At 42.0% G+C, this 21,701-nt stretch overlaps 2 protein-coding genes across 2 annotated transcripts; one reads left to right on the top strand and one right to left on the bottom strand.

Moving 5' to 3' along the window:
• Positions 1 to 941: 941 nt before the first annotated feature.
• LOC146635591 (uncharacterized) lies at positions 942 to 15,873 on the bottom strand. The gene is made up of 3 exons (XM_085347721.1): positions 15,211 to 15,873; positions 3,953 to 4,057; positions 942 to 1,789 (listed from the first exon to the last, which is right to left on the bottom strand). Exons 2-3 carry the CDS (start codon positions 3,981 to 3,983, stop codon positions 942 to 944), a joined length of 879 nt encoding a protein of 292 aa, XP_085203847.1. The 5' UTR covers positions 3,984 to 4,057; positions 15,211 to 15,873.
• LOC146635590 (uncharacterized) lies at positions 6,455 to 17,555 on the top strand. Its single transcript, XM_085350186.1, has 3 exons — positions 6,455 to 6,524; positions 16,770 to 17,129; positions 17,368 to 17,555. Exons 1-3 carry the CDS (start codon positions 6,455 to 6,457, stop codon positions 17,553 to 17,555), a joined length of 618 nt encoding a protein of 205 aa, XP_085206312.1.
• Positions 17,556 to 21,701: the final 4,146 nt, after the last annotated feature.

Below are 21,701 nucleotides of genomic sequence, written 5' to 3'. Positions count from 1 at the left end.
CAACAAATATGCAGCTGTTCAAAGGTGTTTGCAAAACATCTTTTTTTTAAAAAACAAAAAAATCCTTTCAAATTGTGTTTTTGTTTGATTTCTAACACTGGGAGCTAAACACAAGTTGTTCTGTTTGCACTGAGATATGTTTAGACTTTGTTCTTTATCAAGAATTTATCGCTTTGTTGTTCGTCTGAATTCTGTGATTCCTTAACAGATTTTAACAGGTCTATGGTCACGTTTGTGTGATTCAACCAGCATAAACCAGAGAGCAGTTGTGTCTGTTCCCCACTCCGATTGGCTGCTGTAGAAGTGACTGTTTCCTCTCTGCTCTGTTGTTACATCTTTCAGACCAGAAAACCATCACGGGTCAGTCTGGACAGAACGCCACGATGACATGTCGAGCTCCAAACAACAACTTCACACTTGTACAGTGGAGCAGAGCTGATCTGGAGCCAGAACATGTTGCTGTTTACAAGGGTGGACAGTTCCTTTCAGATCACCAGCATCCATCTTTTAAGAACCGGGTGGATCTGCAGGACAGACAGATGAAGGATGGAGACGTGTCTTTGATTCTGAATAATGCAACGAGTGCTGATAGTGGAAAATACGAATGTCGTGTGTTCAACAGAGGAACTGTGCGCAGGAAGAGAGCCCTGTCAAAGATTCCTCCCATCAGCATCATCCACCTGAGTGTTGTTGTTCCTCCAGGTGAGTGAGTAGAGTTGAGTGTGTGTGTGATCAGAGGTGAAGCTGCTTCCTGGTTGTTGATGTTTGTTTGTAAAGATGTTGTTGATGAGACTTTGTAGAAAGCAGCTGGTCTGAGTGATGTGATCAGAGTGCAGTAGATAATGTCTGACAGCAGTTTGAAGAGGAAATGGATTCTGTTCTGTTCTTCACTCATCACCTACCTGACAGCTGACACCTCACACCTGTTTCTCACCTGCAGGTCACACAGGAGGACACACAGAGGATGGAGGGAAGGAGGCAGGAGGGAAGGAGGATGGAGGGAATGAGTTGTCTTGGGAGTTGTTAGCGAGGGTGGCAAGAGGGATGGAGTTGTTGGCAAGGGTGGCTAGAGGGATGGAGTTGTTAGTGTTGGAGACAAGATGGATGGAGTGGTTGGCGAGGGTGGCTAGAGGGATGGAGTGGTTGGCGGGGGTGGCTAGAGGGATGGAGTGGTTGGCGGGGGTGGCTAGAGGGATGGGGTGGTTGTCGTGGGTGGCTAGAGGGATAGAGCTTTTGGCGGTGTTGGCTATAGGGATGGATTGGTTGGCGAGGGTGGCTATAAGGATGGAGTTGTTGGCAGTGGAGACTAGAAGGATGGAGTGGTTGGCGAGGGTGGCTAGAGGGATGGAGTGGTTGGCGAGGATGGCTAGAGGGATCGAGTGGTTGGCGGGGGTGGCTAGAGGGATGGGGTGGTTGTCATGGGTGGCTAGAGGGATAGAGCTTTTGGCGGTGTTGGCTACAGGGATGGATTGGTTGGCGAGGGTGGCTATAAGGATGGAGTTGTTGGCAGTGGAGACTAGATGGATGGAGTGGTTGGAAGAAGTGGCTAGAGGGATGGAGTGGTTGGAAGAAGTGGCTAGAGGGATGGAGTGGTTGGCAGAAGTGGCTAGAGGGATGGAGTGGTTGGAAGTTGGACTGAAGCATCTGCCAACTCCTGGACAGTCTGTGGTGCAGTTGGTGGACGGAGCGAGACATGACGTCCCAGATGTGCTGGGTTGAATCAGGTCTGGGGAACAGCTGGACCAGTCCACAGCATCAATGCCTTCGTCCTGCAGGAAATGCTGACACACTGCAGCCACATGAGGTTCAGCATTGTCTTGCATTAGGAGGAAACTAGAGCTGCCCGCACCAACATATGATCTCACAGGGGGGTCTGAGGATTTCATCTTAGTACCTAATGGCAGTCAGGCTACCTCTGATGAACACATGGAGGGCTGTGCAGCCCCCCCCCCCCCCCCCCAAAAGAAATGCCACCCCACACCATAACTGACCCACTGCCAAACCATCATGCTGGAGGATGTTGGAGGCAGCAGAAGGTTCTCCACGCTGTGTCCAGACTCTGTCACATCTGTCACATGTGCTCAGTGTGATTCTGCTTTCATTGCCAGGGGCAAACTTGCCATCTCGGTGTTCTCTGGCAAATGCCAAACGTCCTGCACGGTGCTGGGCTGTAAACACAACCTCCACCTGTGGACGTCGGGCCCTCATGCCACCCTCTTGGAGTCTGTTTGTAACCATTTGAGCAGACACGTGTACATTTGTGGCCTGCTGGAGGTCATTTTGCTCTAGCAGTGCTCTTCCTGTTCCTCCTTCCACAAAGGTGAAGGCAGCGGTCCTGCTGCTGGGTTGTTGCCCTCCTACGGCCTTCTGATGTTCCGGCCTGTCTCCTGGTAGTGCCTCCATGCTCTGGACACTACACTGACACACAGCAAACCTTCCTGCCACAGCTCACATTGATGTGATCCTGGATGAGCTGCACTACCTGAGCCACTTGTGTGGATTGTAGACTTTGTCTCAATCTATCACTAGAGTGAAATCACAGCCAGCATTGAAAAGTGACCAAAACATGAGCCAGAAAGCATCAGCACAGAGAAGGTCTGTGGTCACCACCTGCAGAAACACTCCTTTATTGGGATGTCTTGCTAATAATTCCCACCTGTTGTCTAATCCAACAGTGTGTGGCATTGATTGTCAATCAGTGTTGCTTCCTAAGTGGACAGTTTGATTTCACAGAAGTGTGATTGGCTTGGAGTTACATTGTGTTGTGTAAGTTTTCCCTTTGTTTTTGGAGCAGTGCATTTATTCTGTGTACTATTGTATTTATGTATTATCATCCTTTTCTATCCTTACTAGGGCTGTGCGATATGACCAAAATCTCATATCCCGATATAAAACATCTATCGTCCGATAACGATATAAATCACAAAAATGTAACATTTTCTGTAAATTCTGTGAATCTCGGGCAGCTCGACTTGCTTGAAGTGTTTCCAGCTGCACGTCGTGTACCTGGAGTCGAGTGTTTTAACCGATGAAACGATACATTTTTAGACATAAGTTGTAGCTGTTTTGCTTCTCATCCGTAAACACTGCATACTCTTTCACGTGATTCAGTTTATTTTGAAAAGTCTCAACAGGATCTTGAGCTTTATTGTGAAAGGTTTATGTGGAACATAAACAAGCGGACACACGATGGTTTTACAGTTGTTGTTGCTAACGACGACGCATAAAAACAGGCGCTTGTGCGTCCGTAGTGTGGTTATATTGAATATAAGAGAAAGAAATGAATATAGCCACTACAGCGACCGTCAAAACCATGAAAAAATATTGACGTAAACAGTTTATTTTGCGACACCACGAAACAAACGATAGCGTAAACTGAAACGATAGACGTTTTTATATCGTCATCTGATATATATGGTTATATCGAACAGCCCTCATCCTTACTCTCTCTATCCAAGCACAATACTGTTGAACTTATTCTCAGTTTATCTTCTGTATAGTTGTAAACATGTATATTTGAATTTGTTATATTTTCATGTCATTTTACAGTGTTTTTCACCTTTGAAGGAGGACGATGTTTTGTCCCACTGTTACCCGAGTGTGTATTGTTTGGTTGACAATAAAACTCGACTAAAGCAACAGAGTACTGGTACAGTACTAGGTTTGCTAGTACTACATTACTGTATATTGCTCACACAAACACACACTCACTCTTCATCAGCAGCAGACAGTCTCTTTGATGTTGATACATTTATCCATAACTGTGTGAAAACAGCACATGTGGAGGTGCAGGGAGGGAAACCCCGGGTTAACTGAGTGAGTTTTATCAACTCATATCAGCTTCATATGACAGAATATCCTGATTACCAATGTTAGCGTCAACTAATCTGAATAACAGAAATATACCCTGGGTATAATAAACCTGCTCTGTAGTGCAGGAGATTCTACTTACAGAGCAGACACAGCACAGATGTTTCCTTCATCGTCCTTCTCACTCATTTCAGCTTTTTCTCATTTCTGTCTCTGACACCAAGTAAAGTCGCCCTCTTCCTCCTTCCTGTTGGTACAAAGAGAGTCGAGGTCAGATACATTAGAAATATATACAACTATTAACACACTGTAACGGTTACTCTCTTCTAACACGTGGTATGAACGCCCTGTTACTTAAAGTTGCTACAAAAACACACAGATAGTTTTTTTTAAAGAATATTTCCAAGATGGACGTCTGATCGACATCATGAATGTTACACCAGTGTCCATTTGATGAACCTCTTCAGCATCACCTGCGTACCCCTGTTAGACTTTCTAACAAGAAAAACTTTGTGTTTATGAATCATTTTCTCAAAGAATAAAACATTGTAAATATTAAGAGTTGGAGAAAAAAGAAGAAAATGCAGCAGTCCTCCAACAATTTCTTATCCTACTAGTGAAAAAAGTTCCATCCCTGGATTTATAATGCTGATGTCAGGAACAGAGAAGTGATATTTGTACAAAGCCAACATATACAGATGAACATATATATGAAAAGCTTAAACATGTTGTTTACTTCTTTAAATAACAGGCTGCGGTTTCTGCTTTGCATACATGAAGAAGAAGTGCTGCTTTCTCTTCACATTCACATTAGATGTTTAAACTAAAATGAACCCATCCACTCTCATCCACTTCAGTCTGTCTCAGGGACACATGACGCTGTTACGACTCATCGAGCGATGCCACCGACCAGCCAATCGGTGACATCACAGTTTACTACCTGCTCAGATCGCTTGGAAACCCGGCCTAGCAGGTACTAAAGAAATACCTGGTACCAGGTACTGATGACCATTCACACTCACATTCACACCTCTGGGCGATTGAGAATCACCAGTGAACTTAACCCCACTGACTGCATGTCTGTGGACTGTGGGAGGAAGCTGGAGTACCTGAAGAGAACCCACACAAACACAAGGAGAACATGCAAACCCCCCACAGAGACTCCCCGACCAGGTGGTGGATGCAAACGCTCAGTGTCACCATGTGGCCCTCTTAAAAATGTATTTAGGTACTTTAAATATACACAACATGTAAACTATAAAAATAATAAATAAAAGTTATAATGCCACTTCTGTCAGCTGTAACTCTCATCTGGACTCTAATTTTACAGTTTTGTTTTTATTATTAAGTGTCAGTGCACTTATGTTAACGACAGTGAATCCTTAAGCTGTCATCATCGATTTTCACCTGTCAGTCTCATTCTGTCCTTTCTGAAAGTCTTCAACAACTCAATTATGATGTGACTGGAAACACAATGAAGACAAAATATTAGGTATAAAATAACTGACTGGAATATTAATTCTGTTTTATCAACATATATAAACACATTTAAGGATCTGACTGTTGACTAGCATGCAATGTTAAAAAAAAACTTAAACTAAAGCAAACAAACAAATGAACAGTTATAAGTAATAATAATAATAATAATAATACCAAACATACATTTTTATACAGAGCCGATCAATGCATTTATGAATTTATGAATGATCAGTTTTTTCTAAACTTCTAAAGAAGTAATTTCTAATGTTTCTATTTATTTCTATGTGTAATGTCTTTACTTATATTGGTAAGTAGTGAAGGAAACTGTTTCCAGGGCCTACTCCGTGGATCGGCTTCCTCCGAGGCGTGGACGTCTATCAGCAGAGAATGTACCTTAGTCTGTAACACAGTCAAATATATTCTCAAGTAATATTCAAGCATGCCATTCAGCGTGTTAGTACGAGCAGCTCGGGAGCAGCTTGGGAGAACAAGAAAACAGAGACTGCTTTAGATTGTCTTCCCAAAGTGACTCAACTTTATTCACAAGTACAACAGTTTATATAGAGGGTAAAATTCATGAGACAGCAGATTTATCAGTTTAAACCAGTACAGACCAAGATAAGGCAGCGTCTTCCTGCCCTTGGGTGAAGAAGCATCCTTTGTGTAGTGTATCAGTTCAGCTACAATTGTGATTATCTCAGCGACATATTTTCAAGGCACAAAACAAAGAGTTCTTACATTAGTGAAATCTGAAACAAACCATTTGGCCTTCAACAGGCGTCTAAAAGATTAAGAAACTAATGTAGCTGAGGGAGTGATCTCTGTGGTATTTCAACCTTGTTGAATGACAGAGTTTTCCTGTATAATGTCACTATAAAACAATATCCAGTAAATGCTCCCATGGTACTAAAATACCTAACAAGTAGAGTTTAATGAACATGACTTATGACGAGTTATATATAAAATTTAGAAATGAGCTGTTTAGTAAAGTATCTTAAATACTACGTTATTTGACACATTTCACATATTATACACCAACAAGTCATTTACAGCAGTGTTGGCCAATCACTTTTATACAAATACCGGAAACCAGTTCGGGGCACAACCGTATTTGGCGCCGTTACCGTCCCGAGCGAACGTCGTCACAGCGGGGACACCGGACAAGATGGATACCGGAGTTCTTACGTCGCTCTTCGGGATTCTTTTCCTCCGTTATAACGTGTTTGCATCAACAGGTGAGTATGTTACTCTTAGATTGCTGCTGAATTACTTTGCCGTCAGAGCCACCGAGACTCGCCGGACATCATATTTCGGCTGAAACCTCACATAACAGAAAACATTCACTTCGCTCAAAGTACGGCTAGCGATAGCGAAGCGACACATAACGTTAACATGGCGGTGCAAACCAGAGTAGCCGGCAAAAGCGGACTGGTCCCGAATTACTTTCACATTTATAACAGGGGATTTTAGTCTGGGAAACCTGAAGTCGGTACTAATATAATTCTATTAACACGTGCAGTGCCCTACAACGGGAGAAATTTACGGATAAAAAAAAACCTCGAAAGATACTTTTCGACACCGTGTCGCGCTATGCTAGCCATCAGCAGCAAAGGAGGAGAAGCGCTACCGCCGCGAGGCTTAATGTTCGCGGCGGGTCGGCTGGCTTCACCCCTGGCTGCACAAATCACGGTTCACTTGACCGCGTTATGTCAGGAGAACAACAAAGCCACTAAAGAAGTACTAAAACTCGAGGAGACGCACAGCTGTAGCACTGTTTGCTTATATTGTGTGTGGTTGATTTAAACATCAGAGCCTGGTAAGGTAACAGCCTTTTTTTCTCTTGCATCAAGTACCTGCTGAGAACATCACTGAAGTTTATCTGAGTCGTCCCCATCCAGAATCCCTGGCAAGGTCGGGGGCAGATCTAGAAGGTGGCATGTGCCACCCTAAAGTAATCTCCTGCCACCCCGAGTGCCACCCTAGTTTTGCACATGACAATGTTGTTTACTAAAGTAAGATAGCACTTTGAGCCTAGCTACAGTTATCAGTGAATATAAGTTCTAAAACTGAATCTATTGCTTACTGTTACCCAATGTTCCCTCTAATGTTTCATGTGTCTGAGCGAACACACAAACTCCCTGAGCGATCCCTTGGACCGCTGTGAGCAACAGCAGGCGTGTGCACTGTGGTCACGCCGGCATCGAATCCATCCAAGTTACATGGTTTATTAAAATAATCACATTACAACATTTACATTTATGTTAGACTACTTTTAATTAACTGCTTTAGAATGCAATTTAAAAAAAATCTCGTTCATGACTTGTGTAGTATGTTAACACTATTGAAAGTAAAAATAACTTGAACTCCAATTTTGAAAACACAACTTTTTTTTTTTTTTTTATAAAGCTCTGACTTGTAGTATGAGTCTGTGGTCTGGGGGAGAGTCCTGTAACTCTGTCTGCAAAATACAGTAAATAATGACCGATGTTGGGCAAATAATAATATAGTTACTTCTTCAAAAAAGTTACTGAGTTTTAAATAAACATTTCAAACTATTTACAGAACAATCAGCTGTTCTGCGTCAAATCTGATGCCACACAAATTATTTGTGTCACTCCAAAAAATAATTTCTGTCCACTATGAAATAAAGGAGAACATCACAAACCTGATACCTGCAGGCCTGACAACAGGGGATGTATCACTCCTGTAACACCTGTAACATTCAGCAGTCGCCTTATTGTTCTGACACACACAACAAAACTATTGACTACACTAGGGCTGTACGATATGATCACAATTTCATATCCTGATATAAGACATTTATCGTTATTAACCCTCTGGGGTCCACGGACACGCTGCACCTCCAAATCACATGACTGATTTAAGCTGACATAACAACAAGCTGCAGCCACACTCAGTCTCTATTTCAGACAGTGTTAAAACTTATTGCAACACCTGATTGTTCTCTCATTTTAGTTATAGTAGTATTTTTAAATGGTTGTAGAAAATTAAAAAAAAAAAAAAAAACAGCAGGTGTATTGGCTGCATTTTTAGATAAATAGTTGAAAATGTTTACAAAATGTACAATATATATTTGCATTAAAAAAAAATAGTACTCGAATTTTATGTTTTTTGCGTGATTTCAGATGAGTTGTGTTAATACAGTATGCCAATTTAAAAAAAAAAAAAAAAAAAAAAAAGCTAAATTCAGACACATGAGGTTGAGCTGAGAAGAATGACACCAAGCAAGACACGGGGAAAAAGAAACAATTTAAAGGTGAAATACACATGTTAAATCAAAAGCAGTTAAAATGGCCAGTTATATGTTGGACCTCAGAGGGTGAACACAAGAAATCATGAAAAATTAGGTTTAAATCTTTGTTCATGGCAATGCAGATTTCTGACATTTTGTGTAAATTCAAGGTTCTTCATTCGTCAGATGCATAATTATACAAGTATAACACAGTGAAATGTGTTATATAAACGCTCCTTGACTTGTGCAAAAGGGGGGAGAGGGGGAGAACATTATAAATAAATATATATATATATACACATTTGGTGAATGTGCAGTAGTAGCATGTATGCAGCAAGCTTCTCGCAGTGGGGATGATCTCCTCCGCTAGCATATTGACAAAACATACTGCTTCTTCCGTAAACTCGTTGATGTCGACTGCGCATGCTCCGTCTACATCGTTGAGTGCGTCCTGTAGCGTAGCTTCTGATTGGGCAGACCAATGTTTCACCTCCCTCGTGGTTACTTCTTCCCTCCGTATGTTTTGTTTATACTGGGGAATGAGGAAGATGGCGTTGTGGTCAGTCTTCCCGAAAGCCGGGTGTGAGACAGCTTTGTAGCCCTGCTTGTACTGCGTGTAGCAGTGTCCAAAATCCGATCCCCCCTCGTCGGACACCAGACATGCTGGTAGAAATTCGGCATGACTTGTCCGAGGTTCTCTTTATTAAAGTCTCCTGCTACAATGAGGGCTGCGCCCGGGTCCTTGTTTTGAAGCGAACTCAGCACATCATGTAGTTCGGACAAAGCCATACCTGTGTCCGCTTGGGGTGGGATGTAGACCACCGTGGCGATGACCGAGGTGAACTCACGGGGCAGATAGAAAGAGCAGCACTTAATGCTCAGGAATTCCAGATGTGGCGAGCAGCCGCTGCAAAGAGTAGAAATGCACCTGGCATCACACCACTTTCTGTTTACCATGAAACACACTCCTCCACCTTTGGTTTTGTTTGACTCTGCCGTTCTGTCCGCGCGGAGCACAAAGAATGAATCCGACGGAGTTACGGCCTGGTCCCAATGGCGTGTCCAGCGGGGTGGCCAGGGGGGGCACAGGCCACCCCCCCAACCAGACTGGCCACCCCAGGTGCCACCCCAAAGGTAAAACAATAAAATTCAATCAAATATCAAATGTACGATTATGTTTTCACGGTGAAGTTCAGATATCCGAGTGTAAGTGAATGCAGCATCGGCTTCTGCGCTATGCGCATCACGTTAGCAAAGGTAGGAGAGCCAAGCACGAAGGACGGCACTGAAGGAAACAATTTTTCGGTGAAAGAAAATGAGGACAGAATAAATGTCCCGGTAAGTAATATTAAGTTTGTTGAGTTTAGTAAACTTCGGTGAAATTAGAATACCAAGGAAAAAATAACACTTGAAGAATTATTGCAGCCGTCGAATATTTCAGACAGTAGCTACTGAGGGGAGCTAACATAAGAGTTATGAGTTATAAGATATAATCTAAGTCGTAACATTGCTGTATGGAGCTGCAGATTTGGTTGCAGGTTAACATAGCTGGACTGGCCATCGGGCATACCGGTGTTCCAGATCTACTGGCGTTTAGATCAACTGGCGTTGGTCGAACAGATGTGTGGCAGTCTTGCGTTTCAGGAGCTGCTACTGACAAACCAGCACAAAAACGCCAAATGTGTCATCTGTGACACATGTGAGGTTATCACAAACACACTCCGTCAGTCTTGATGCTGTTGAACAACAAAATGTCTAAAAATGTGGCGAGTTTACCTGGTGATATCCTCATGCGCGACGCGATCGCGAAAACAGCAAACAAGTAACACCACGCCGATGTTGTTCACAGGACAGCAAGAGTAAACGATCGGGAGACTCTTGTCGTCGTTATCGTTCCCCTCGCACGGTTTATTTCTCCGGTTTCAGCGTTTTTGCTTCACAACTAAAGCGAGCAGTTTACTTTGTGTACTAACATGGACTCGAGTCAACCAGCGCCACCTCTGGCCAAGTGCCACAGCCTACAGCCAGATCAACCTGTGACACATCTGCACCACGTTTGAATTCGTGTCATGCACATTTGTACCTTTCAAATTTGTCTGTTTGTGCGTCATGCAAATAAACCTTTGAAAAGAATGAAATGACACTAATATTTCACTAGTGTTGTAACATCACATGTCGTTAGCGTAGTCTGTCTGCGTCTTTTCTCTGCGAACAAACATGTTAGAGTTGGTTGTTATATGCAGTCTGTATAAGTGTGGTTAATCTAATGAACATTTGTAAGGAGATGGCAGTTACTGTGAATGTACAGCAGGTGATTAGTAATAAACAGCCAGTGAGAGTGGGTGGATATAAGAAAGTCAGTGACTCAGGTGTGTCGCTTGGTTTGTCATCTGTTTGTGAGACTGGAGGAGACGTAGAAATCCTTTGTTTTAAATCTTAGTTAGGAAGATTCCTGTTTGAAAACAAGAACTTTTTGTGAGAAATGCAAGAAGTACATCTGCAGAAAGCACACAGTTACATTCTGTCCATCATGAGGACAAAATTGTAAATGTTGAACATTGGAAAACTGAGAATGTTGGGCAAGTTCAAAAGAAATGTGTTTGTAAGAACGAAAAACCAAATTGTTCCTAAAATAGTTATGTTGTATGTCTGTGTTCTACATGTTTATCTAATGGAAAATAAAGTTGCTATTGTTTCATTGCAGTTTCTTGACAATTCTGAGTGGATTTACACAGTACGGGTCAAAATGACCTGCAACAAAATCAATGTCATTTTTTTGTTCTTCAACATGATACAAGGGTTCATTTCCAAAACTTGCCTATGATCTTCAATTTGTAGCAGATCCACTATCACACAGCAGCTGGAGCAGTTTCAAATGGAGGTCAGTCCAATGCTGCCAACTGTGGCCAAGTACCATAGCCCACTACTAGATTAACTTGTGACACACCTGCTGCTATGATCACATTGAGTAGAGGCTGAGTGGCTGCACTTACCCCTGGTACATCCAAATCTACCCACAAACATGTTGAAAGATGCAATGGCAGCAATGTGGATTGTCAACACTAAAAACAATCAGTAAGCAAAGACAACAGGGATCAGTTTTTTCTGTTTATTTAGCACCCACAACATTTGTAGTCACCTTCTGCACAAGGGAAGTCCACACACACCGTGTGGTACCACTTTCCACAGAAGGTGCAATCTGCAAGATTGAATGAGGTTGTCAGGGTCATTGTCTGACTGTTTATTACTAATCACTGTGTAACTGCTGTACATTCACAGTAACTGCCATCTCCTTACAAATGTTCATTAGATTAACCACACTTATGCAGACTGTATATAACAACCAACTCTAAAATGTTTGTTCGCAGAGAAAAGACGCAGACAGACTACACTAACGACATGTGATGTTACAACACTAGTGAAATATTAGTGTCATTTCATTCTTTTCAAAGGTTTATTTGCATGACGCACAAACAGACAAATTTGAAAGGTACAAATGTGCATGACACGAATTCAGACGTGGTGCAGATGTGTGTCACAGGTTGATCTGGCTGTAGGCTGTGGCACTTGGCCAGAGGTGGCGCTGGTTGACTCGACTCCATGTTAGTGCACAAAGTAAACTGCTCGCTTTAGCTGTGAAGCAAAAACGCTGAAACCGGAGAAATAAACCGTGCGAGGGGAACGATAACGACGACAAGAGTCTCCCGATCGTTTACTCTTGCTGTCCTGTGGACAACATCGGCGTGGTGTTACTTGTTTGCTGTTTTCGCGATCGCGTCGCGCATGAGGATATCACCAGGTAAACTTGCCACATTTTTAGACATTTTGTTGTTCAACAGCATCAAGACTGACGGAGTGTGTTTGAGACAACCTCACAAGTGTCACAGATGACACATTTGGCGTTTTTTTGCTGGTTTGTCGGTAGCAGCTCCTGAAACGCAAGACTGCCACACATCTGTTCGACCAACGCCAGTTGATCTAAACGCCAGTAGATCTGGAACACCAGTCCGAGTGTCAGGTGAACTGAACTTCAGGTAAGAAGTTATGACCTGCAGTCTATCTGGGTCAGATATAAACCAAGTTTAGGTGGAGTTTATTTTAGTTGTGCTGACTTTTTACCGTCAGTTGCAATAACTCGTACTGCGTTCTAGCCAGCTTGATGGAGTTTTTAGGTGGGTGGGTTCTATGATGTTACTGATAGTGAACTTTATTTTATTCATAAGGTTAGTTAGTAGAGTTGCCAACGGCTCCTTAAAAACATGGAATGGTCCCTCATTCAGAGAAAATATTACACGTTTCGTATTGAGCTGAGAAGAGACACAGTTTGTCCCGGACTTTAGCTAGAATGGGAAAAGGCACAAAGCTGGAGTTATTATGTCGTTACGCTGTCAGTTGCCTCTTCTTCTCTCATTCTCTCCCCCTGCCTCTCCTGTTGCTACTTCAATCATGAAACTCATCAATGATCAGCTGATCGTCTCTCTTGTTTATTTATCGCCCACTTTGCGCCAGAAAGAGGAAACCAGCAGATGTCGCGCTAAACAACAGCAGCACATTTAAGCTTAATCAGCTGTTGTTAGAATTTATTTAATATTAATTTCTAGTATCAGCTGATGTTTGCTGGAGCCACAGCTGTAAAGCTGCTGGTCATGATGTCAGTTTGGATATGTGGTGAGAGGGAAACATGAAGATGAAACCAGGAGATGTCCTTACTGAATCATCAGAGCTGAACAGGTGATGGAGAAACAGGTTTACCTTTTAGGTGACATGAATGAGTTGAAGTGATGAACTGTTTCTGAGACACAAATAACACCAGGATCCTTTTTTATGTAGCTGACAGCTGGTAACTGTGCAGGGGTGGATCTAGCAAAGTGTTGCCAGGGGGCAGGTAGGGCATTAACAGGGAGAGGGGGGCAAAAAGAAATACTTTTCTTTCTTATTCTCATTTAAAATATCTTGCTTTTATTAAATAATTATCTAAATCTTACAACCAAAGTTTTTATCTGACATAAAATGTATAGAAATCATACATATACCAACAAGACTGTGTACATCACTGTCACAACAGCATTTGTTTTCATTCAAAGTCTTTATGGTTTTACTACCTGGGGGGCCGGTCTCTAGTCAAAATGCCCGATTTTCTGTCCCAGTCCAGTCCTGCAGGTTAATACTGGCAGTGTCACCATGCCAGTTGACTGTATTTCATCATCAGCCAGTGTTGTTCTTTATACATCAATATTACCAAAGTTTACCATAAGGCAGCAGAGAAAGTATTTACTTGCTTTCAGGTTTTATTCAAATGTTAGTCTTTTCATTTGTTTCCCCACTTTTTTCCTGTTTCAAAATCAAACACCAGTTTGTGAGAAGATTATCTTCTTTTTTTTAACAGGCAGATAAAGTTTTACATTGGAACTGGCTAATTTGTCAATTGTTTGTTACAAATGTTCGTATTTTAATATTCAAAAATGTTTTTGCCCAAAACATATGTGCACTACATGTCAGTAAAAATGCTATGCAAATATTGCTGTCCTTGAATGCTGAGTAAACACTGACAAAGCACTGATTGTATCTCTTGTACTTTATCAACGCAGTATCTAAAAACTTTGCACCGTAGTGGTTAAAATCTCATTCTAATAAGAGTTAAAAGCGCATTCGGTTATTAGGTTTACAGGATTATTGAATTATGGTTAATGGTTGGTATAATTTTTTTTAAACATTATCTGCCAATTACATCTGCCACCCTTCTCCAAATCTGTGCCCCTACCTGGCCCCCCCCAACAAAAATTTTCTAGACACGCCACTGCCTGGTCCGGCACGGTGGGGTCAGCCATGTCTCCGTGAAACACACAATGTCGCTGTCCCTCATGTCACGTTGGAAGGTGACTCTTGCTCTTAGGTCATCGAGCTTGTTCTCCAAAGCAGTCAGGAAGGAAAAATCGCCCCATGTTGTTAAGCTTTCTGGATTTTATATTTATTGGGCTACAGATTTATTCATTATACGGACTACACGGTACATAAACCCAAAATTTCACGTGTTTATCTAAACTGTATAGTTACGTGGACTGCAGAAAATAATTAAGTTGTAGACTATATTTATATGAATAGCATGTATATTGAATCATTTTAACCATATGTAACCCATCCCTTTGTGTTTGAAAAAAAAGACTTTGATTTTGCCGCACATTTGATTTCTTTGCCACCTTAAGAAAATTTCTCTAGATCCGCCCCTGGTCAGGGATAAAAGAAAATAGGTCCTGTTGATATTTGGGCTTCGTTCCGCCTGTTCCAATAAGAAGTCATCCCTCACTTGAGAATGCACTCAAACTTTAACATTTCCGCAGCAATTTGCTGAAACAACCTCTGAACCAACAACAAGGATGTAAGACTTCCTAAAACTATAACTTCTTTTTCTAGGAGGTTTCACTTTATGGCAATGTAACGACATCCAACTGTAACTTTGTCACCAAATTAAAACATCACTACTTGACTAGCTGGTTGTAAAGAAAGCGGAGTAACCTGGATCCTGACCAGTGCGCGCTCCCGACGCTGGGGAACGCTCCGTCGGTGATAAATGGCACAACGCTCAACCAGAGCAGCAGCCATGTTTCAGCGCTACAACCAGACGTGAAACACGACCTTCTTATGACTCTGCGTGTCTGTGTTTTACTTACCCCGACATGCAGAGGCTCTAAAAACATACTAGCAGCTCCTTTGTGCCTGATCCCACACGTCAGCAAACATGAAGACGGTGAAAGCTGCTGATAAGCTTCGTTTTTGTCGACGTCACGATTAAAAACAGGCTCCAATATCCAAAGTTAAGCCCACGTCGATTTCGAGTAAAGGGCATCATTGTTTAAAGCTCCTAGCAAAGCTGTTTTCCACCGTCCACGAACGATAACACAAACGTTAATAACACAAACAGCTTCTCTTCTCACGGAGAGAAACCGTGTAGCGAGCTCACAAAGATTGCAGCGGAAGCGCGTTCCCTGTGTGCCTGCAGAGCGAGCCGATGACCGATAGGGGGCAGTGTACAGTATGGTACATACTACAGCGCGCCCAGGTTGGCACGGAGTCGTGGGCCTGATGTCTGAACTGGGAGCTCATTGCATCATTTAGTCAGCCCTGTCACCTGCATCTATCTGATACTGATTTCTCAGAGGGAGCAGTGTAGTAGATGAAGAGCTGATGGTGAAATCAGGAGCAAAAACTAACGAATGTTGGTTGAATTGAATGTTGGCCTGGTCAACACAAGTTCAATTCAATTTTATTTATATAGCGCGAAATCACAACAACAGTCACCTCAAGGTGCTTTATACTCTAAGGTAGACCCTACAACAATACATGTCCAGGAAGTTCATGTCGTGTTCACAAAGATGATGATTATGTGAACAGAGGTGGACCTACAACATGGCTTCATGTCTACAAACCCACAAAGTCTTACAGCAGTAAGGATGCACCCGTGTCATCCATGTGATCTGCGTGCTCAGAGCCTGGCTCTACAATCACCTGGACACAGAGAAACCTTGATGTAGATGTTTGATGAGCTAAAGTCCACAATATTAAGATTATGTGTATATTTTACTTTAACGATCCCTGTGGGGAAATTACTCTTTCTGCATTTGACCTGTTCACTCAGTGAAGCACTGAGCAGCCACTGAGCAGGCACCCGGGGAGCAGTGTGTAGGAACGGTACCTTGCTCAGACATACTTCAGGGTAGCCGTTCAGTGGACTTGAACCCCCGACTTTCCGATCATGGGGCGACCACTCTGACTGACAGCCTATACAGACATAAACTTATTATCATAATTTCGTTCTGTGGTCACCAGAAAAACAACCTGAAATAATAACCTGAAAAACATTGCATATTTCTGAGCATAAGAACAAAAACAACAAATATGCAGCTGTTCAAAGGTGTTTGCAAAACATCTTTTTTTTAAAAAACAAAAAAATCCTTTCAAATTGTGTTTTTGTTTGATTTCTAACACTGGGAGCTAAACACAAGTTGTTCTGTTTGCACTGAGATATGTTTAGACTTTGTTCTTTATCAAGAATTTATCGCTTTGTTGTTCGTCTGAATTCTGTGATTCCTTAACAGATTTTAACAGGTCTATGGTCACGTTTGTGTGATTCAACCAGCATAAACCAGAGAGCAGTTGTGTCTGTTCCCCACTCCGATTGGCTGATGTTGAAGTGACCGCTTCCTCTCTGCTCTGTTGTTACATCTTTCAGACCAGAAAACCATCACGGGTCAGTCTGGACAGAACGCCACGATGACATGTCGAGCTCCAAACAACAACTTCACACTTGTACAGTGGAGCAGAGCTGATCTGGAGCCAGAACATGTTGCTGTTTACAAGGGTGGACAGTTCCTTCCAGATCACCAGCATCCATCTTTTAAGAACCGAGTGGATCTGCAGGACAGACAGATGAAGGATGGAGACGTGTCTTTGATTCTGAATAATGCGACGAGTGCTGATAGTGGAAAATACAAGTGTCGTGTGTTCAACAGAGGAACTGTGCGCAGGAAGAGAGCCCTGTCAAAGATTCCTCCCACCAGCATTATCCACCTGAGTGTTGTTGATCCTCCAGGTGAGTGAGCAGAGTTGAGTGTGTGTGTGATCAGAGGTGAAGCTGCTTCCTGGTTGTTGATGTTTGTTTCTAAAGATGTTGTTGATGAGACTTTGTAGAAAGCAGCTGGTCTGAGTGATGTGATCAGAGTGCAGTAGATAATGTCTGACAGCAGTTTGAAGAGGAAATGGATTCTGTTCTGTTCTTCACTCATCACCTACCTGACAGCTGACACCTCACACCTGTTTCTCACCTGCAGGTCAGACAGGAGGACACACAGAGGATGGAGGGAAGGAGGATGGATCTGTTGGACTGATAGTCGGTCTGTCTATTTGCGCTGTGCTTCTTGTTGCTGCTGTTGTTGGTTTTTTGATCTACAGAAAACATAAACAACAACAGAATAAGGATTCCTACCAGCCTCCTCGAGCTGAACAGCAGCCTGTTTGAAATGTGTTAGAGCTTCTTTTTTTCCTCATCTGAGTCTCTTGCTTCTCTTCCAGCTTCTCCAAGGTGACACTGAGCATTCAGGTTATAATAATAGTTTTAATAATCAGAATCAGAATCAGAATAGTGTTTATTGGCCAAGTATGCAGACACATACAAGGAATTTGGTTCTGGTAGATGGTGGCTCTCAAGCACAGCAATGTAAATCACACACACACACACACACACACGCACGCACGCACGCACGCACACACACACACACACACACACACTATGTGCGTCTATATATACACTACACATGCATACACAAAGCTGTGTAAACCAACTATAAATAACTCATCTAAACTTATATACATAAAATACAGAAATGAAATGAGGTGGAATGAATACTACAGAATGTACATAATAAACAGAAACAAGAAAAGTGCGAGAGAGCGCAGTACCAAGGCTGCCATCCACGGCGCCATCTTGAATGACCAATAATAATAGTTTTTAAGAAGTAGAAAACTGTCCCAAAGTTAAAGTTGAGCCTTTAGCTCCTCACTCGCTCATCGACCTTCATGAACACCAGCTGAAGTCTTCATAAGTAGTTTAGTTTATCAGACTAAACTTGTCTTTATACTGTGAGCTGTAGCTGCTACTTCCTGCTCTCGACCTCCTGCTGAGCTAATATCAAACTACCTGCTGCTTCACTTTAAACACATAAAACACTCATGTTTATATCACAGAAGCTTCTAATGTTTATTATATTTAGCTTTAAGCACTGCACACTTTTTTACTTTATTATTGCACACTGTATGTAATATATTTATTTCTATGAGCAGGAATCTTGTTTCGTTTTCTTTCTGTAACAATAAATCTGTTTTCATCAGAAACTTTCTGACCTGTTGACTCATTTCATGCAGTTTTCAGGGATTTTCTGTTTATAATGTTTTTTTTTTATAAAAGAGCCTTCAGATGGTTGTTGTTTTCTGGTGCTTCATGAATAATCTTGAACTGAAGCTGAATAATTTGAGCTGGACTCAAACAAACCTCACTGAGCAGATGTGTAAACTGGATCTAACTCCACTTTCTCTGGTTGGTTAACCAGCAGCTGCTTATCACAGGATTGGCTCAGCTGCTCCAGCCTGATGACCGTGACTCTCTGAGCAGCACAACAGGACTTTACAGTGTTTCCTGTTTCCTTTGAACACTCATCAAAGTGTGGTTGTATGAGGGTAACATCATGAGGAGAACAAACAGAATATAAACCAGTGTGTTTACAGTGAATATGTCAGGTCTGAGCTGCTGTGTGGACCAGTTAGAGAGCAGCAGCTGGAAACAGTCGTCTGAAAACAGATTTATCATCTAAAAGAAGAGCAGCGTCTTTTACTGTAAGCTTCTCTTTAGTGACGATGTCATCCATAACTAATGTCTCTGCAGGATCACTGTCTGCACGGTAAAACGCAAAATGCAGGCAAAATAAATCACATATGGATTTTTTTTACTATTCAAAGAGAACATTTACAGCATAAAAACATCAGGTTGTTGCTGCAGATAACAAAACGTCTACAAATAATTTATTATAATTGATAAAGAACAGATTTGTTGAAACTTTAGTAGCTGAACTGGGAAAGAATGTTGATCCCTTTTGTAATTCAGGGATTTAAAACAATGATTTCCTGACTCTGTCTGTCTGAAATGTAACACTAGTTACATTTCATGCAAAAACTGTTAGGTCAAAGTGGAAGGCAAGGACTGTACAAACATGGCTTGTGCTTGGCCTGACTCATAGAATTAAGCTTAGAGTTTGAATGTGAGAGGACTGTTGTGAAAAAAACAACAACAATTCACTCTAAAGGTCGCCCAGCAAAACATGATAACAACATAATGACTTGTGATCATTTGTCAAGGTTTTCAGAGTTTAAAGGACAGTCTGGATTCTGTTAATCTGACAGTTACAGCCTGCAGTGGATTTGATTTGTTTGGATTTTGGATCTGAGCAAAGATGAGAAAACTGCAGTCTGTCCTCGTGGAGTTTCTTACTTTGATTCAATGAGAAGAGCAGAGCCAGGAAGGAAGAGCCTGGCTTAGAACAAGGACTATGTTCAGGTGTGAACTACACTACAGTAGTGATGGTAAATTTGATTCTTTTTACTGAATCGAGTTTTAATGAGTCACTCACCAAAGTGAATCGGGTTTTTGAGTCATTTGATTCACTGAGTCAGTTGACCAGAGAGTTAAAAAAAAAAGTACATTTTCACTCAAACTTAATTTGTTTCTCTTTTCATGTATATCCTACTGCTAAGATGAATGATTCTAAAAAAAAAAAAAACCCAACTATTTTATAGAGCAAAAAAGAGCAAAAACATTTCTAAAATTAAGCAATTTCCTATCAAAATTGCTTAATAAACATTTATTTTGTTTATTTTTTTTTATTAGTATTCTCCTTAAATGTGTTAAATATATATTTTCTCATCTAAATGTCCACTGAAATGTGCGCCAGGGGGCGGTAATGCGCCTTAACATTGGTTGCCAACCAAGAAGAATAAGAAGCTGTGAGCCAGGAGGGAGGGGGTGAGTGAGTGAGTGTCACTACCCGATCCGTACCGGAAACCCGATCGGTACCCCGCATGCGCAAATCTTACGTCACTTCCTCTCTTTGCCAACATTGCGACATTCAATATATTTGAATGATGCGGTTAGCGCCCAGTTAGCTCCTAGCATTTCTCAACAGCTCTGCCTCCTTTTCGACTGCCCGGGACATTTAAACAATGGATAATCCGTATACAAAGAAATTCATGCTTTTCTCCTCAACAGAGAGCGTCCCCCGATTGAGCAACAGCGCCGTAAAATAAGAAGAATGGCGCCTAATTACAGAGGCCGTGTCCAAATTCATGGGCTGCATCCTCCTGAGGACCCGGCCTTCGCGGTCTACGTGGGCCGGGTCCTCAGAAGGTCGGGTAGGCCGGAAGTAAACGGCCGTGAAATTGGACGGTCTAGCCTTCTGATTAGCGTTATCGCTGTCTCGGTGGAGTTTAATAAACTCAGCCGTCTGCTCCTTGCTATCTAAAATATAACAGGACACTGGCGTAAATTCTCGACTGTCTCATACTTCTGTTTAATCAGTTTTCTGTTTGACGTTTAGTCAGCTGTGTAAAAACCAAGGAGGAACCCAGTCGGGGGATTAATAACGTTTTATTTTATCTAATCTAATCAAATAACTTTAATCTCAGCCAAACCGATTTACTCACGAACAAACAAAACACTGAAAAAAAGCCCAACAATAACATTTTTAGGTTGTCTAAGTGACTTATATATTACGTTTAACCCGAGCAGCGAAAGTCCGCGGTGATCTGAAAATGATGTGCCATTCTCGGCCGCATCAGTAACCCTCGAGCTCCCGGCTAGCTATCGAGCTAGGCTTCTGGGTAGCAGAAGCCTCCGAAAACGTCAAAGCACTTTTGCAAATATGCGATATCTTGATAAACCGAGCAGATATTTGATGTTTACAAAGGTACTGAAAATATGTTAAAAGTTTATTTTGTGAACCAGAAAGATTAGTATGAGTAATTTTAAAACTTAGTAGCGGCCGCTATTGTTGGAAACTGGAGTTTGGCTGGGCCGCGCTATGAATTCTGGGATATGGTAGGCCACGAAGGACACACCCGACCCATCCTTCAAATTCGGGGAAAAGGAGGACGCATTTGTCGGCTGCATTCTGAGGAGCCTACGAATTTGGACAGCCTTCTGCGCGTCGCTGTGACGTAATCGGTCTACAAATGCGGCCTCAGGAGGATGCAGCCCATGAATTTGGACGTCTGCTGTTTGTGGAGGTAAAATACGTCCAACTACGCTCAACCATTGTTGTGAGTGCGCACACCAGCGGCTGCAAGACATTTATACAGCCGTATTTCGCACATAACTATGAAAGGCAGAAGAGGAAGTAGTTCCTTTGCATGTAGACAATCCGAATGTTATAGTTTCTTTCCACTGTGTTCCTGTTAATGATAAACTACAAATTTACCCTAAATTACTAAAATATCCATATTTTAATGCGAGAATCGATTCTAGAACATAAATGATTGGTATCGGAGGAATCCATATTTTAGGATCGATCACTACTGCAAACTTAGCTTTTTCTTACTTGGTTTTCAGACACTCCCCCCC

Source organism: Diplotaxodon limnothrissa, linkage group LG3, assembly GCF_057381915.1.
Source record: "Diplotaxodon limnothrissa isolate DT_005_m linkage group LG3, D_limnothrissa_male_GT1.1, whole genome shotgun sequence".
NCBI lineage: Eukaryota > Metazoa > Chordata > Actinopteri > Cichliformes > Cichlidae > Diplotaxodon > Diplotaxodon limnothrissa.
This window is presented reverse-complemented; position numbering and strand designations above follow the sequence as displayed.

Excerpts from the sequence above, each read along its gene's own strand:
- LOC146635591 (XM_085347721.1), bottom strand. The coding sequence starts at position 3,983 with ATGAAGGAAACATCTGTGCTGTGTCTGCTCT. Across the intron at positions 1,790-3,952 it reads ATCTGTGCTGTGTCTGCTCT|TGTGTCAGCATTTCCTGCAG; the intron begins GTAAGTAGAATC and ends ATGTGGCTGCAG.
- LOC146635590 (XM_085350186.1), top strand. The coding sequence starts at position 6,455 with ATGGATACCGGAGTTCTTACGTCGCTCTTCGGGATTCTTTTCCTCCGT. Across the intron at positions 6,525-16,769 it reads TAACGTGTTTGCATCAACAG|ACCAGAAAACCATCACGGGT; the intron begins GTGAGTATGTTA and ends TACATCTTTCAG. Across the intron at positions 17,130-17,367 it reads GAGTGTTGTTGATCCTCCAG|GTCAGACAGGAGGACACACA; the intron begins GTGAGTGAGCAG and ends TCTCACCTGCAG.